General features: G+C 33.5%; 1 protein-coding gene across 1 annotated transcript in view; it reads right to left on the reverse strand.

The window, feature by feature from the left end:
• Nucleotides 1-13230, reverse strand: part of LOC108968396 (histone-lysine N-methyltransferase, H3 lysine-79 specific) — a 120470-nt gene that overhangs the window by 14053 nt on the left and 93187 nt on the right. Inside the window, exon 2 of the mRNA XM_018932427.1 lies at nt 732-2110. Within this exon, the coding sequence (XP_018787972.1) occupies nt 732-1010 (279 nt within the window). The 5' untranslated portion in view covers nt 1011-2110. The remainder of the gene's footprint in view (nt 1-731; nt 2111-13230) is intronic.

Genomic DNA, 13230 nt, shown 5'->3' on the forward strand with positions numbered 1-13230 from the left:
TAATTATATAATATGTTTACAACCATTGGTTTATAAATAATGGGAAAATGTTACTTTGGTAATTTTAGAACTATCTAAAAACTACAAAACAATCGGATTTAACCTAACTTTTTAATTATAAACTATGTAATTGTAATTTAGTATCAAATATTTATAGCAAACATAAAATTTAAAGTCTAGCAGAGCACAGTTCTTGGTCCACTATCTATCTTAGAGAATAAACGACTTCTTATATCGAGTTTGGGGCGCTTACATTTTATATTATAAATTTCAAAATTTTTTTATTTAGATTGTTAAACAAAAATATATGCAGGAAAAATTCGGAACTAACCAATTTTTTTGTTCAAAAACCTCCGAATGAAGTGAAACATATCTATTTGAGATTAAGATAATGATAATCGTAAAAGTTATAAAATACAAATATGACACTAAGTTCTTATTTAAGTCTCGCGCTAAGGGAACCGTTATTGTTATTGCGGATGTTAGTACTTAACCTAGCATTTCCGACTTCTGACTTATTAACTGTAAGTACTATATCTTTCTTCTTCTCCTCGTTATTCGAATTCAATGGACAGACTCAAATATTATATATTAATAAGAAGCGATATATAGCAGATATAACGAATTTTCGTATCTAACCAAAGTTTTGACGAGAATCGCGTTCTAATTCAATATATGTTGTAAACACTCTATGAATCATGAATACTTATCTAAACGCTTGCACTACTCACCAATGCAACAATACTGTCAACAGCCTTGTTGAATCGATCGACAAGATTTGTCATAGTCTTGTAGCAGGCAGTGTCAATTTGATTGAGATTAATCTCTTCGAATGCGGATGAGATGCTCGGCAATTCTTCGCACACGAATTTGATCGTGTCGATAATATCGATGCCATTGTCGTGCTTGTCCTGGCCGCTGCCAACTTGTAGGGGCCAAGCGAAGGTGATGACTTCGGAGGAGCCAGCAGGAGAACGCAACACCAAATCCTTGACTTGCGGTGTTGCCATATTGCGTTACTTTCGAGCGCTGCAATGTTGTAGTCGTTGGCGGCCGTCACACAGCCAGCCAATCAGCTAGGCAGCTTCTGGGCAGTAATTGTTATGGTTGTTGTTATGATGATTTTGATGTTTTCTACGGTTAATTTTATTTCCTATTTTATATTATATTGATTACGTTAAAATGCGTTTTAGATGAGAGTGTGTGTGTGTGTGAGTTGTACGAGCGGGCTGTTGGACTATTGGGCGTGCGGGCGTACGGGTGCGTTGGTACAGCGATGGGCGCGTGTCAGTCGACGGTGCCTGACCTCAATTAACCACTCACGTTGTGAACTGCCTGCCAACTTGCCAATACCTGCACCGTCTACGACAATCAACACCAACGACAATACCGACGGCACACCGCCACCAACACCACCAAGAAGGCAATAATGTTGTCGGCGAGCACACAGCCTGGCGACAAAAAGCAAAGCCCTCCAGTTATTGTTGTTGTTGTTGCGAAGCGGCACACAGCGCTAGGATGCACCTGAGGAGGAGCAGTGTTACAGGGTGTGTCGGCTGCAAGTTAATTATTGCGCAGTGGATTAAATTTTTAGCGTTTCGGAAAGTGCTCAGGACCAGACGAAGTTATGGTGTTTTTTGGTGGGTGGTGGTGTTGCAGCGTTTGCGCAAACACGCTCGCGTTTAACTGGTGGAAATGGCGCTCACACGATCTCTTTTTCTCTCACAAGGCTGTACTGTTGAACAACAGCTCGGATGTTTTCGTTGCTGATCATATGATCACCGATCGCTGACGAACGCTTGTGTAATGTGCTGATTTCTTATATTGCTGTTGTTTTGATGATCTTATCGTTGTAATTTGTACTTTTTTCTAAATTTTTACTTATTACACTCTTTAAAACTATTTTTGTTTTTTGTTTCACTTCAATTCATTTTCCTTACGATATAATTGTTTTTATATGTATGTGTATTATTTCCTCAACTTTTCTGGTGTGTCAACACAATTATGCGTAGATGTGTGTGTGTGGGTGTGTGTGCAGGTGTTCTTTACTGTTGTATGGAATCGAGTGATTGGTGGTGGTGATATTGAGGATCTGTTTCGTTGGTTAATGCTAATGAGAGTAGAAAGTAAAACACACATTTAGAGGTTATATGCTTACAACAGCAAAAAATTAAAATACAAATAAAAAAAGATAGAAAATAGTTTATGAAAATTTCTGTTGCAGCGTCATAACAACAACAATAAGAGCAGTTATTAAGCTATGAAAGCTGTTTGGAGTTAGATGAAAGAGCAGCGAACGTGTGTGGCATGATTTCCAGCGCTTAGGCGAGTATAAAAACAATTTTTTAATAAGTCTAAACTCTTATTTAGCAGTCACAAGAATGGAAGTATTACGCAAAGCCTTAATTTCGGTTTTTGTTTTTTTGTACATAATGTTTGAAAGTGTCATATCTCTCGCAAAAAAGTTTAAATTTATTTTTTGTAGGAAATCTACGTATTTGAATATGCTAATAGAGAAAGAAAGTGTATTCTTCAAGTTTTAATGGATCTGCATGAGAACTAGTACTGTTTGTATTTTTATATAAAAGTTAAGCTGCTAAGATTAGTAATATTTTGACCACATAGGCGGCAGCTTTTGAATATCCCAAAATCGACCGCTATTTGTATATTTTAAATTAGAAAAAGTTTTCAAGATAACTTTATTAGCTATGGATCACTATTTGCTTAGTTCTCTGTTTGTTTGCCGCACAATACAAGATCCAAGGCTATCACTCGCTCGCTTGTCTCAAGCTAAACACGTGCTCACTCTTTCCACCCTTCTCGTCAACTAAATTTTGGTGACTATCAGTAAGTGTGTAATAATATTGGTCGTTTGTTCGGATTATATTGATGCGATTGAATGCCGATGATGACGATTTGACTTTGGCGGCAAATGAAGCAACAGCGTTGCTTTAATAAAAAAGTCCGTTTTGTTGCTTTAAACACGAAAATTTCTACATTTGTAAATTAATTTATTTTTATTCATTTGAACGCAATTAACAATTCTTTCTGTCGCTGTTTGACATGCGTGTGTATGTGTATGTGAATTTACGAAAAAATTTTCAGCACATTCAAATTTATTTAGCACAATATGATCGAGTTATGCGGAATTGATTTCAACTGTTTTTCATCTTCTTCATTTGCAATATTTTTAATACGTTTTTACGAGAAGTTCGAGTAATTGCAAAGTAGTCTGTAAAAGAAAGAAACAGAAAGGGTGAACATAAATAAATAAGGTATAAAATAATTTTTAAGAAATATATGCATGTTTTCATATGTATGGATGTGATTTATGAATGGTAGTAATATGAATAAAATATTTTATATGAATAAATATTGAGATATGAAGACAGATTAGCAAGCGCAGAGAAGTTAATGCGAGTGTGACGAAAGGACATATATAAGTGTGAGAGAAGAAAAATGTGGTAAAATTTATATTTTCAATAAAAAATATTTATAGGTATATATAATAGTACCAAATTTAGTTAATACAAAAAAAATATATATACATACATATGTATTATTTGTGAAGAAAACGAAATAAAAACATATAAAAAAATTAAAAAAGATCTAAAAAAAATAGTCTCATAAAAATAGAAACCAAAGGAAAGAAATATAAAAGAGAACAATAGTTTTTAAATAAAATAAAATAAAAAAATAAAAATAAAAAAATTTTTAAAAAATAAAAAAAAAATTAAAAAAAAAATAAAAAATGTTTTGTTTGAAAAATATCAGTTATACTGCATAAAATTAAACTTCAACACTGAAAAAGTACTAAGCACTAATATTAATATAAAATTTTAAATTCATAAAAATTCAAAAAATATTTTCATTAAAAAGCATGTATTTTAAAATAATTTCATCACCAACTCTTAAGGGATTTTATACAGTTTTCAAAGAAATCGATGTTTTTAATTATGTTCTTAATGTATGTACATATAGTATTTAGGATTACACACAGTAAAATTCATAACGTTCCGGTGAATATTTTCGAAGTTATACGCAAATTTGAAAAGCCGTTTCAGAGTGCCTGGAAGAGCGTTCCAAAATTAAAACGCGTTTGTCTCAAAATGCTGTATTCAAAAACGGTGACCAACATTACTCGAAAACGGCTAAACCGATTAGTCTCAAATTTCAACATGAGCTTCTGAAATATATTCGTATCAATTGAAATTTTTTTTTTTATATAATTTAGGCCGAAATTTTGGTCAAAAATCGAGTTTTTTTTAGAAACCGCCATTTTGTCAAAAAAATTTATTTTGATTATCCCTCCAATTAATTACTAGATTTAACATTACTTTAACGAAATCTGTTTTTTTTTTTTTGTTTTTTTGTAATTTCAGAGGAGTCAGTTCAGAGATATGGTGGTCATCGAGAGGAGTCCCGAGAAGCTCAAGCAGCGATATTAAGTGAATATTATTTATCATTAAAAAATTCACTACAAAAAAATCTTGTCTTAAAAGGTAAGTTTAAAATATTGAACAACGAAAGCCTGAAAAAATTGCAATTTAATCAACACACATAAGAACTCTTCAAAATTTAACTACTATCAGCAAAATTAAGATTCATTAAACTTGCGCGAAGCATTTAATTTGCTCAATTTCGAATAATTACGCATTATTCAAGGACCTCAAACACACAACATTCAAATGTACATATTTATATTTATGCGTGTGGGCCGCCAGACATGAGACAAATAAATTAGCAATAAACGAATGGAAATAAATGAGCGACCGAGCACAAATGTCAAGCAAAATCCTCTGAATTACTGCTGCGAGACCAGACCAGACCAGACCAGGACAACGCACGCACGCACACACTCACATAAGCTTACATAAGCCATGTCGAACGCGCACAAATGATTGTTGTTGTGGAAAATTTTTGGAAATGAAAATGGGAAATATGCGAACCAACATATGTACACTAATTGTATATATGCTTGTATGTATTAAGGTACATAATTTAGCCCATAGAGCGCAATTGATTGGGAGCAATGCGCCAACACTTAGAAATTGTAGCAATACGTGACTGCACACATACTTATTGTATGTGTATATTTGTTATGCGCTTATAAATATTTATGGCATTTCTATTGATTGGTGCAGCATCATTACTCATACATATATGTATACACACATACATATGTATGTACATTCATAGCAAAGTATATAAATTGCGATAAATTTGCATAACTGCGTTCCAGGATGTGTGTATGACACAAACATATGTTTCACATGCATCCTAATTGCATGAGTTCCATATGCATGCATGTATTTGGAAATTTGATTACATCAGTATACCCGAAATGCAAAGCAAACAGACCGATCTATCAAATACCTGGGCTGCAAAGGCAATGGAAAACATTACTTTTTATTTAATTTACGCTCCCAACGCAGACGACTGTGCGCCGCAAATACATATATACATATTTGTATACATATGTGTATTACATACATATGTATAAAAGTGAGTATATTAATATAACAAATCAAATTTGAATGGCATTATTGGGATGGCTTTGCTGCCGAATTCCGAAGCGTTTAAATTTGATAATAATTTTAATGGCATAGCTAGGGCAAAGTACGTTTTGCATTGTTTATTATCACTGAAAATATTTTAAGGAACTTACAAATAATCTTTAAAGCAGCAAAAATTTTAGAAATATGATGCAAATTGATTTAATTACTTCATAAAATTGTTTCAAAAAGTCTTCAAATTCCATTTTTTTTCTTTAAACACAGTCAGCAGTTATTACTGTTAGATTTTATAATTTAATTAAATAATTAATTCGTTTCCTGCCTTTGTTTTAAAGATAATTATAAATGTATATTATATAATATAAACATTAATTATTCAAGCACATAAAAATTTAATTAAGAATTGAGCACAAATAAAAAAAAAAACAGTACATAGCAGCTGGTTAAAATGTCAAATACCTTTAAAAAGTTAATATTTTTCGTTACAAATTAGTTTTTACATTTCATATATGGAGGGGTAGCAACTTCGCTAATATATTATTATTTAACAAAACGCCTAATTATAGGCTATAATTAATTTTCTTTTGGAAGTGGAAAGTATTATGTTTAAAAGAAAAAAAGTTAATATTTTTCGTTACAAATTAATTTTTACATTTCATATATGGAGCGGTAAGCAACTTCGCTAATATATTATTTAACAAAACGCCTAATTATAGGCTATAATTAATTTTCTTATGGAAGTGGAAAGTATTATGTTTAAAAGTAAAATATGTAATGTGAAAAGCAAAAGTGAAAGGCATTCAAAAAGGCAGACAAAGTAAACAAACGAAAAAGAATAATGAATGTTTAAGGAAGAGCTAAGATCGGTTGCAATCAAACATTTTATACTTTCGCAAATTTCAGGGGTCAAAGCCGGGAAATTTATTTTCGAATGGCAAAAGTATATCTGAACGGTTGACCTATATTTTCGGTAAGCAATAGGAGCTGGGGTTCACATATTCGATATCTGGGAGCTTATATAGTTTTGCTCCGACTTGAGCAATTTTTGGTCATAAGGCTACACACCGCCCTATTGGTGCGAAGTTTTATCCGGATACATTATTTGACGCTTGATTTGTATACAGGAAAGTGAAGAAAACAGATGGAATTTAAAATTTTGTTGTACGGGAAGTAAGTTTGGTTGTAGTCCAATTTCGCCCATTTTCTCACTCGAATGTAGAAATGTTAGGATTTGGTTGAAATCGCACTAGTAGATTCTGAAGTATGAGTTTTCACCTAAATGTGGGCAGTGTACGCTTATCGTCTTATTTTGACCCCGTCTCTTGTTTTGAAGCCCTCTCGGGTGTAAATCTTCATGTTTCTGGTGTATTTAGTGGACGATTTAGCCTGCTTTTAGTAGTTTTAACAGAATTGTTATATGGAAAGCGAGCGATATCAAAAAGTGATATTTTTAAATCTGCCCGGAGTAAATAACGACAAAGAAAAACACACAATTCTTACTTATAACTTAAGCACATACTAGAAAAGTTTTCAAATTACCACAATAGGTGTGTGACTTTGCTAAAATATAAGCTAGATATTATTATTAAGCAATGCGCCTAATTTTAGGCTACGTTTTAAGGTTTAATTCTTATCTATTACGCTGCCCGATACTTAACGTAAAACTTTAAATGCGTTTTTCTCTAAACTCCTTTTTTGATGCGGTAGCCACAATATCTCAAGTTCTAATCAGTCGATTTATTTGAAATTTGGCATGAATATTCTTTAAATATACCTCATTCGCCAGAAGCAACAAAAAATAAAAATTTGAAATTTATAATATTTAAAAAAAATCGACAAAATTGAAAAATTAGTGAAAAAATGACCTTTTTTTTGAGTAGCCGCCATTTTATGCAATTTTTTTTTTTAGTTTTGCTGTTTCATGACATAGCGTCATTCGTACTCATTAAGAATCTGTCATTGTTTTATTTTTCAGATGACGACAAGGGACGCATAACTCGATGACAAAAAAAAAATTTTTTTTTTTAATTTATTTTGTGTACTTTTCTAAATTTAATAAACAAATGATAAAAAAGAGGATAGTAAAAATATCTAGTGCTTCTTTTTTATTAATTGTTGAAAAAAGCTCGAAATTCGAGCCTCTAGACTAGAAAACCTCCTTAACGGTCGGTTGTTGGAATGTGCTTCACAAATAAATAAGTACATAACACTGCATATGTGTACTGTGTAACATAATTCAAAGAGCATACATATAATTAAAAGCAATTCAATTTCGACATAAGTTTTCAATTCCAAATCTTTTTCTTCAAACCTAACGCAGATCCAGCATTTAATGATCTAGCCTTGTCTTCTACGAATTTCCTAACATTTAACCTTGTGAATTATTACTGCATTAATACTTTTTATATACAGCTTCGATTTAGGATTCTAGTAATATAGTCTGTTGTAAATAAGATATTGAATTCTTCAGCGAAAACCAAAGCAAACTTCCTTTTAAATTTCCAACAGATGGGACAAGGAATTAGTGAAACAGCATGACAGCACGCACGAGCGAATCTTACTAATTTATTAAAAAAATTATATACATACGAGGTGTGTTCAAAAAGTAGCGCGAATTTTGAACTTTCGCGGGTTACGTATATTCGAATTTCGAATTTTATGTGCCCGTACGTTGGTACTCATGTCTCTCACTTATGCCGACAAGCTCGGCCATTTTGAATGTTCATTTAATTGTTGGCAGCTGCTTTGCTTGCACGTGTTTTGGATCGTCTTTTTACCCATTAAAAAAAATGGATCAAAGAACCTGTTTCAAATTTTGTGTGAAAAACGAAATTAAGTGCGCGAATGCATTCCGAATGTTGACTGTGGCATACGGAGAAGCTACCTKGGACCGAAGCAACGTTTATCGGTGGTACAAAATGTTCTCAGAAGGCCGAGAAGATGTGACAAAAATTGGCTTTTGCACCACGATAAAGCCCCTGCTCACACATCGTTGCTTGTGCGCGACTTTTTGCCCCGTATTCCCCAGATCTGGCCCCCTGTGACTTTTTCTTGTTCCCTAAACTGAAGAGGCCCTTGAAAGGACGACGTTACGCTTCTCTTGACGAGATAAAGACGGCATCGAAGGAGGAGCTGAAGAAGATTAAAAAAAAATGATTTTTTGAAGTGCTTCGAAGATTGGAAAAACCGTTGGCACAAGTGTATAATATCTCATGGCGATTACTTTGAAGGGGACAAAATAGATATTCATGCATAAATAAATAATTTTTGAAAAAACACAAAATTCGCGATACTTTTTGAACACACCTCGTACGTATGTATGTCTATATGCATTTTCGTCGAAATACTTTCGTTACATTTTCTTGTGAAGCTTTTTTCCAGCAGAAATATTTATGCGCAGCTTGAATACAAGATTGGAGAAATGTTCGCTGTTAATTTATCCCTCGTCGCTCTTTAATAGATATACGATTATATGTACAAATATATGCCATATACATATATTATTTATATGTGGGTTGACAGCGGGGATGCCATTGCATGACACTGCCAGAGTAACGAAAGCTTCAAGGGGTTATTATTGATTTTCTAAACGCTGTAAGAATGAAAAAATCGCACGCGGTCGTATTATCACGCAATCTGTTAGCATTGAAACACATTTATATATAGGTATGTCTGAGCATGTGTAGCATGCTTTTCGTAGTTTACGGGAGACTTGGCTTGTGTCCTATAAAAATCGTATTAAATATCTGCGTATTTTAACGGAAAAATATGTATGTAAGTATGTAAACAAACAACTTGAACTTTAGAAAATATTTATTCTTAAAAATGAAAGGGAAAGTCGAAAAAATATTAGTTCACAATAAGAACCCGGATAGACGAAAGATCCCCGGTTGCTCTCCGCAAATACTTTCTTCCAAGCTTAAATTAGAAGTTTTGAAAGGCTTTGGATAATTTCACCTTATCTCAAGCGAGCTGCGTTTTGATTGTTTTTTTTAAATAATATTATAAGTTAGTTCTTTACAAACCATTGTTGCTTTTTACTTTCAATTAAGGCTACGAACTCATGTTCTTTTGTTCTCCAATCAGTTACTGAAGACATTATGAACTATTTTCTATTATTAAGGAAGCTAAAAACTGTGGATCTTTTCGATTTTGTTGTAGTGTCAGAGAATTTATCCCAAATAATATAGAGAATTACTTCAGATTTAAAAAAATTTGGAAAAAAAATGCAAAATTAAGGACGTTCTGATTATGGAAGGTGATTTGTATGAGATTTGACTTCTATACGCTATTCGAGAGTTCGGGCTATGGTGAACTTCGGGTTACGAAATTTCTTATTACCATTATTATTTCGTGTGCTCGGCAGTTTTATAAAAAAAACAGATTTGAGTACACTTATTGTGTCAAATTTAAGTACAAATTGAATGTAAAGCTTTTCAATTTGAAAAATTTAATTATGGTCGTTTAAAAATGTTCAGGTGACCGGGGTTTTATTGATATTTCTGGTATTTAACCAAAATAAAAATGGTTTTGAGACACAGCTGTAAGCTAACCTCCTAACATAACCTTAAATATAAACTAAAACTTTTTGGTTTATTTGAAACGGTGTAAGTATACTACTGCGGTTGTGATTATAGTGAATAGAAGTCTATTGTAACAATTTCGAAGAAAGCACTGTGATTCTTACTAACTGAAAAAAGCAGGAAACCCCAACATTTCTCTTAACTAAGATGTGTTTTACTGTCTGCGCAAATAGAAAGTTAACGATATATTTCATTGACTATAGCAAATATTATAGTTAACTTATTTCCAACTCAATATTTTTCCTCGAAAAATAGGTAATAATTTCAAGCTTTATCATAAGTTCTTCGTTGAAGAAAAAGTTCAATATAATCATTAATACAACGCCTTTGGCAACGCTGAGTCATACGTTCGAGAGATAAAAATGTTTCATTAACGGAACTATTACAACAAACAAATACAGCAATTATTAAAAATTAATGTCACATTAAAATTATAGTTAAAGCTATTTATTATTCGCCGAAAAAATACCTAGTATTTTCCCGTTACATGATCTTCTTTACACATGATGTAAAGAGTATCAATGTAATCATTATTACAAAACCTCTGGCAACACTGAGTCATACGAAAATCCCAACACGTGGAGCGCATTCATATTCTCAGCAATGATCTGACATTGAACTTGACAGCGAAATCAGCAAAACAACCGCGAAAAAAACAACCTTGGAAAAGAGCTGAGCGAGAAAATAAAAAATATGCAATGTATGCGGGTTTGTATATTAATAAAATTATAATAAGCAAGTCAGTCAGTCAGCACGACGTCGACAGCAATATAAAATGTGTAAATATGTGTGGATCAGCATTTATGACTTACAGACGCGCCTAAATAAGCGCACAATGGATACCAATATGCACACATGCATATATACAAATGGCATGTAAATATTGCTTTATGATTTGCATATGCTCATGTGAAATATGCAAACTATTTTCTGAACGCTTTGCGGTTAATTACTTCGCTAATAAGCAGAGTTCAAGTCGCACGAGTGCAGACGAGCCCCCTTTTGTTCCTTCGACAACTTAACCTCAAGTCTGATACTAGACGGTAAGACGGTCCTATGGGTATAATTAGTGTGTAATATTAGCCCAGTAAGCAATAAAAATGAGAGCAGCATATTAAGCAATAATAATAATAATAAAGTGAATACAAAAAACACCAACAACTAAAACAAAAGCATTCGACTAAAGCACGTTTCGCAAACGTTAGCTGAGGTAGCTGACTACTTCACCTCCCTGCGAGGGGTATATAACAAAGCTATTAACTAGAAAATGAGAGAAAAAACAACGACAAAAAGAAAACATGGCAAAGCGTTTAATTCGGGAGGCTGACCTTCAGTGGCGTTGCTTATGGTTAGCAAAATGAGAATTTAAAAATCATAACCTACAAATATACATACATATGTGAATATGTGAATGTAAATGAATGGTTGCATTTTGGAACTTTTAAAAAAAAAAGCAATTTGTTTTGACTGGAGATCACTATTTTTTTCATTTATTTATTTATTTTTGCAAGAGGCTGTGTTGATTTGGCATGTTATTTGGAATAACTGAGCTACAGTTTCCAATATTTTTGAATTCATTCAATACCAAAAGCTGCGTCAGGATTGGGAAGGACCTCTCGGACTCATTCGATACCAAACGAGGTTCCAGACAAAGAGACTGCATATCGTGCAACTTCTTCAATCCATTGCTGGAGAAAATAATTCGAGCTGCAGATCTAAACAAACAGTCGTTGCACTCCTGTCATAAACTCGAAGTCGTAGATAATTTTGTCTATCTGGAACCAAATACAACTCTTGCCAACAGGTGCTACTTCGGACAATAGGTAATTGAGAAGTAGAGTCCTCTCTCGACGAATAAAGACCAAACTCTACAAGTCAATCATCCCCGGCCTGCTATAAGGTCCAAAGGCATGGACGACGGCAACAACTGATGAGCGGCGTTACGAGTTTTCGATAGAAGGGTTTAGCGGAAGATGTATAGTCCTTTGCGTTTTCACAACGGAGAATATCGCAATTGGTGGAACGATGAGCTGTACGAGATATATGACGACATTGACATTGTTCAGCCACTTAAGAGATAGCAGCTCCGTTGGCTAGGTCATGTCGTCGGAATGGATAAAAACGCTCCAGCTCTGAAAGTATTCGACGCAGTACACGCCGGGGAAGCAGAGGAAGAGGAAGAATTCCACTCCGTTTGAGAGATCAGGTAGAGAAGGACCTGGCTGCACGAGTTACCGATATATTAATGACACTATTGGTGTAGATGTGTATTTTCTTGTTGAAAAAAAAAAACACACACACAAAATTCAGTGTTTATTACTCAATTATCTCCATCCACCTCAAACGTCCGTTTCAACACAATGTTCACACTCGACTGTTAAAAGAAAAACAGAAAAGCGATTCTCTCTTCTCCTAAACTCTCTTTTAGTCCTAAACTCATGGCATCTCTGCGAATAGGGTAGAGAAGGTAACTCACGCGCTGGTTTAAGCTCGACTATAACCGCATAAGTGGTATCTATGCCAATAAAGAAGAAGATTCATTAAAACACTGCTTACTATATACACAAAAAATGTTTACTTTTAATTTCAATTTCGAGCCGAAGGTCCTGGCAGCCAGTCTTTCTTTTTTCGTGTAAAAAATAATTGTATTATTTTTTTTTCACATTTATAAATAAATAAATAAATTTTCACAAATTTGTTCATTTGTTCCGTCGTTGAAAGCAAGCTTCCGCGATGTCTCAATGAAGAGATATGTATACATATGCCCGAGTCTTAGAAATTAAATATGTATCTACTCAAGTACTATATTCATCGGGTGGTATGTTGTGTGAATACACCAACGAAAGCATCAAAACGCACAAAGAATACAAATTCCAAAGATTCTATTCCCAATATTCGACATAAATAAGGTCCGGACTGTTCGTAACGCTATTTCGCAAAATACTTATATGTATTTATGTCTGAATGTAGTTGTTGTTGCAATGGCTCAACAAGTAGAAGTGCATTACTATTGCTGTTGTTGTTGTCGTTGTTGATTGCAATCAGCGTTAGCTTTTGAAGTGGTTGACGTTGCGCTATTGTTATTGTTGTTTCAATATACGCTTGCTATTATTAAATCGACAAGTACTGCA

The sequence above is a fragment of the Bactrocera latifrons genome, unplaced genomic scaffold (genome assembly GCF_001853355.1).
Source record: "Bactrocera latifrons isolate USDA-ARS-PBARC rearing strain unplaced genomic scaffold, ASM185335v1 scaffold_103, whole genome shotgun sequence".
Lineage (NCBI taxonomy): Eukaryota > Metazoa > Arthropoda > Insecta > Diptera > Tephritidae > Bactrocera > Bactrocera latifrons.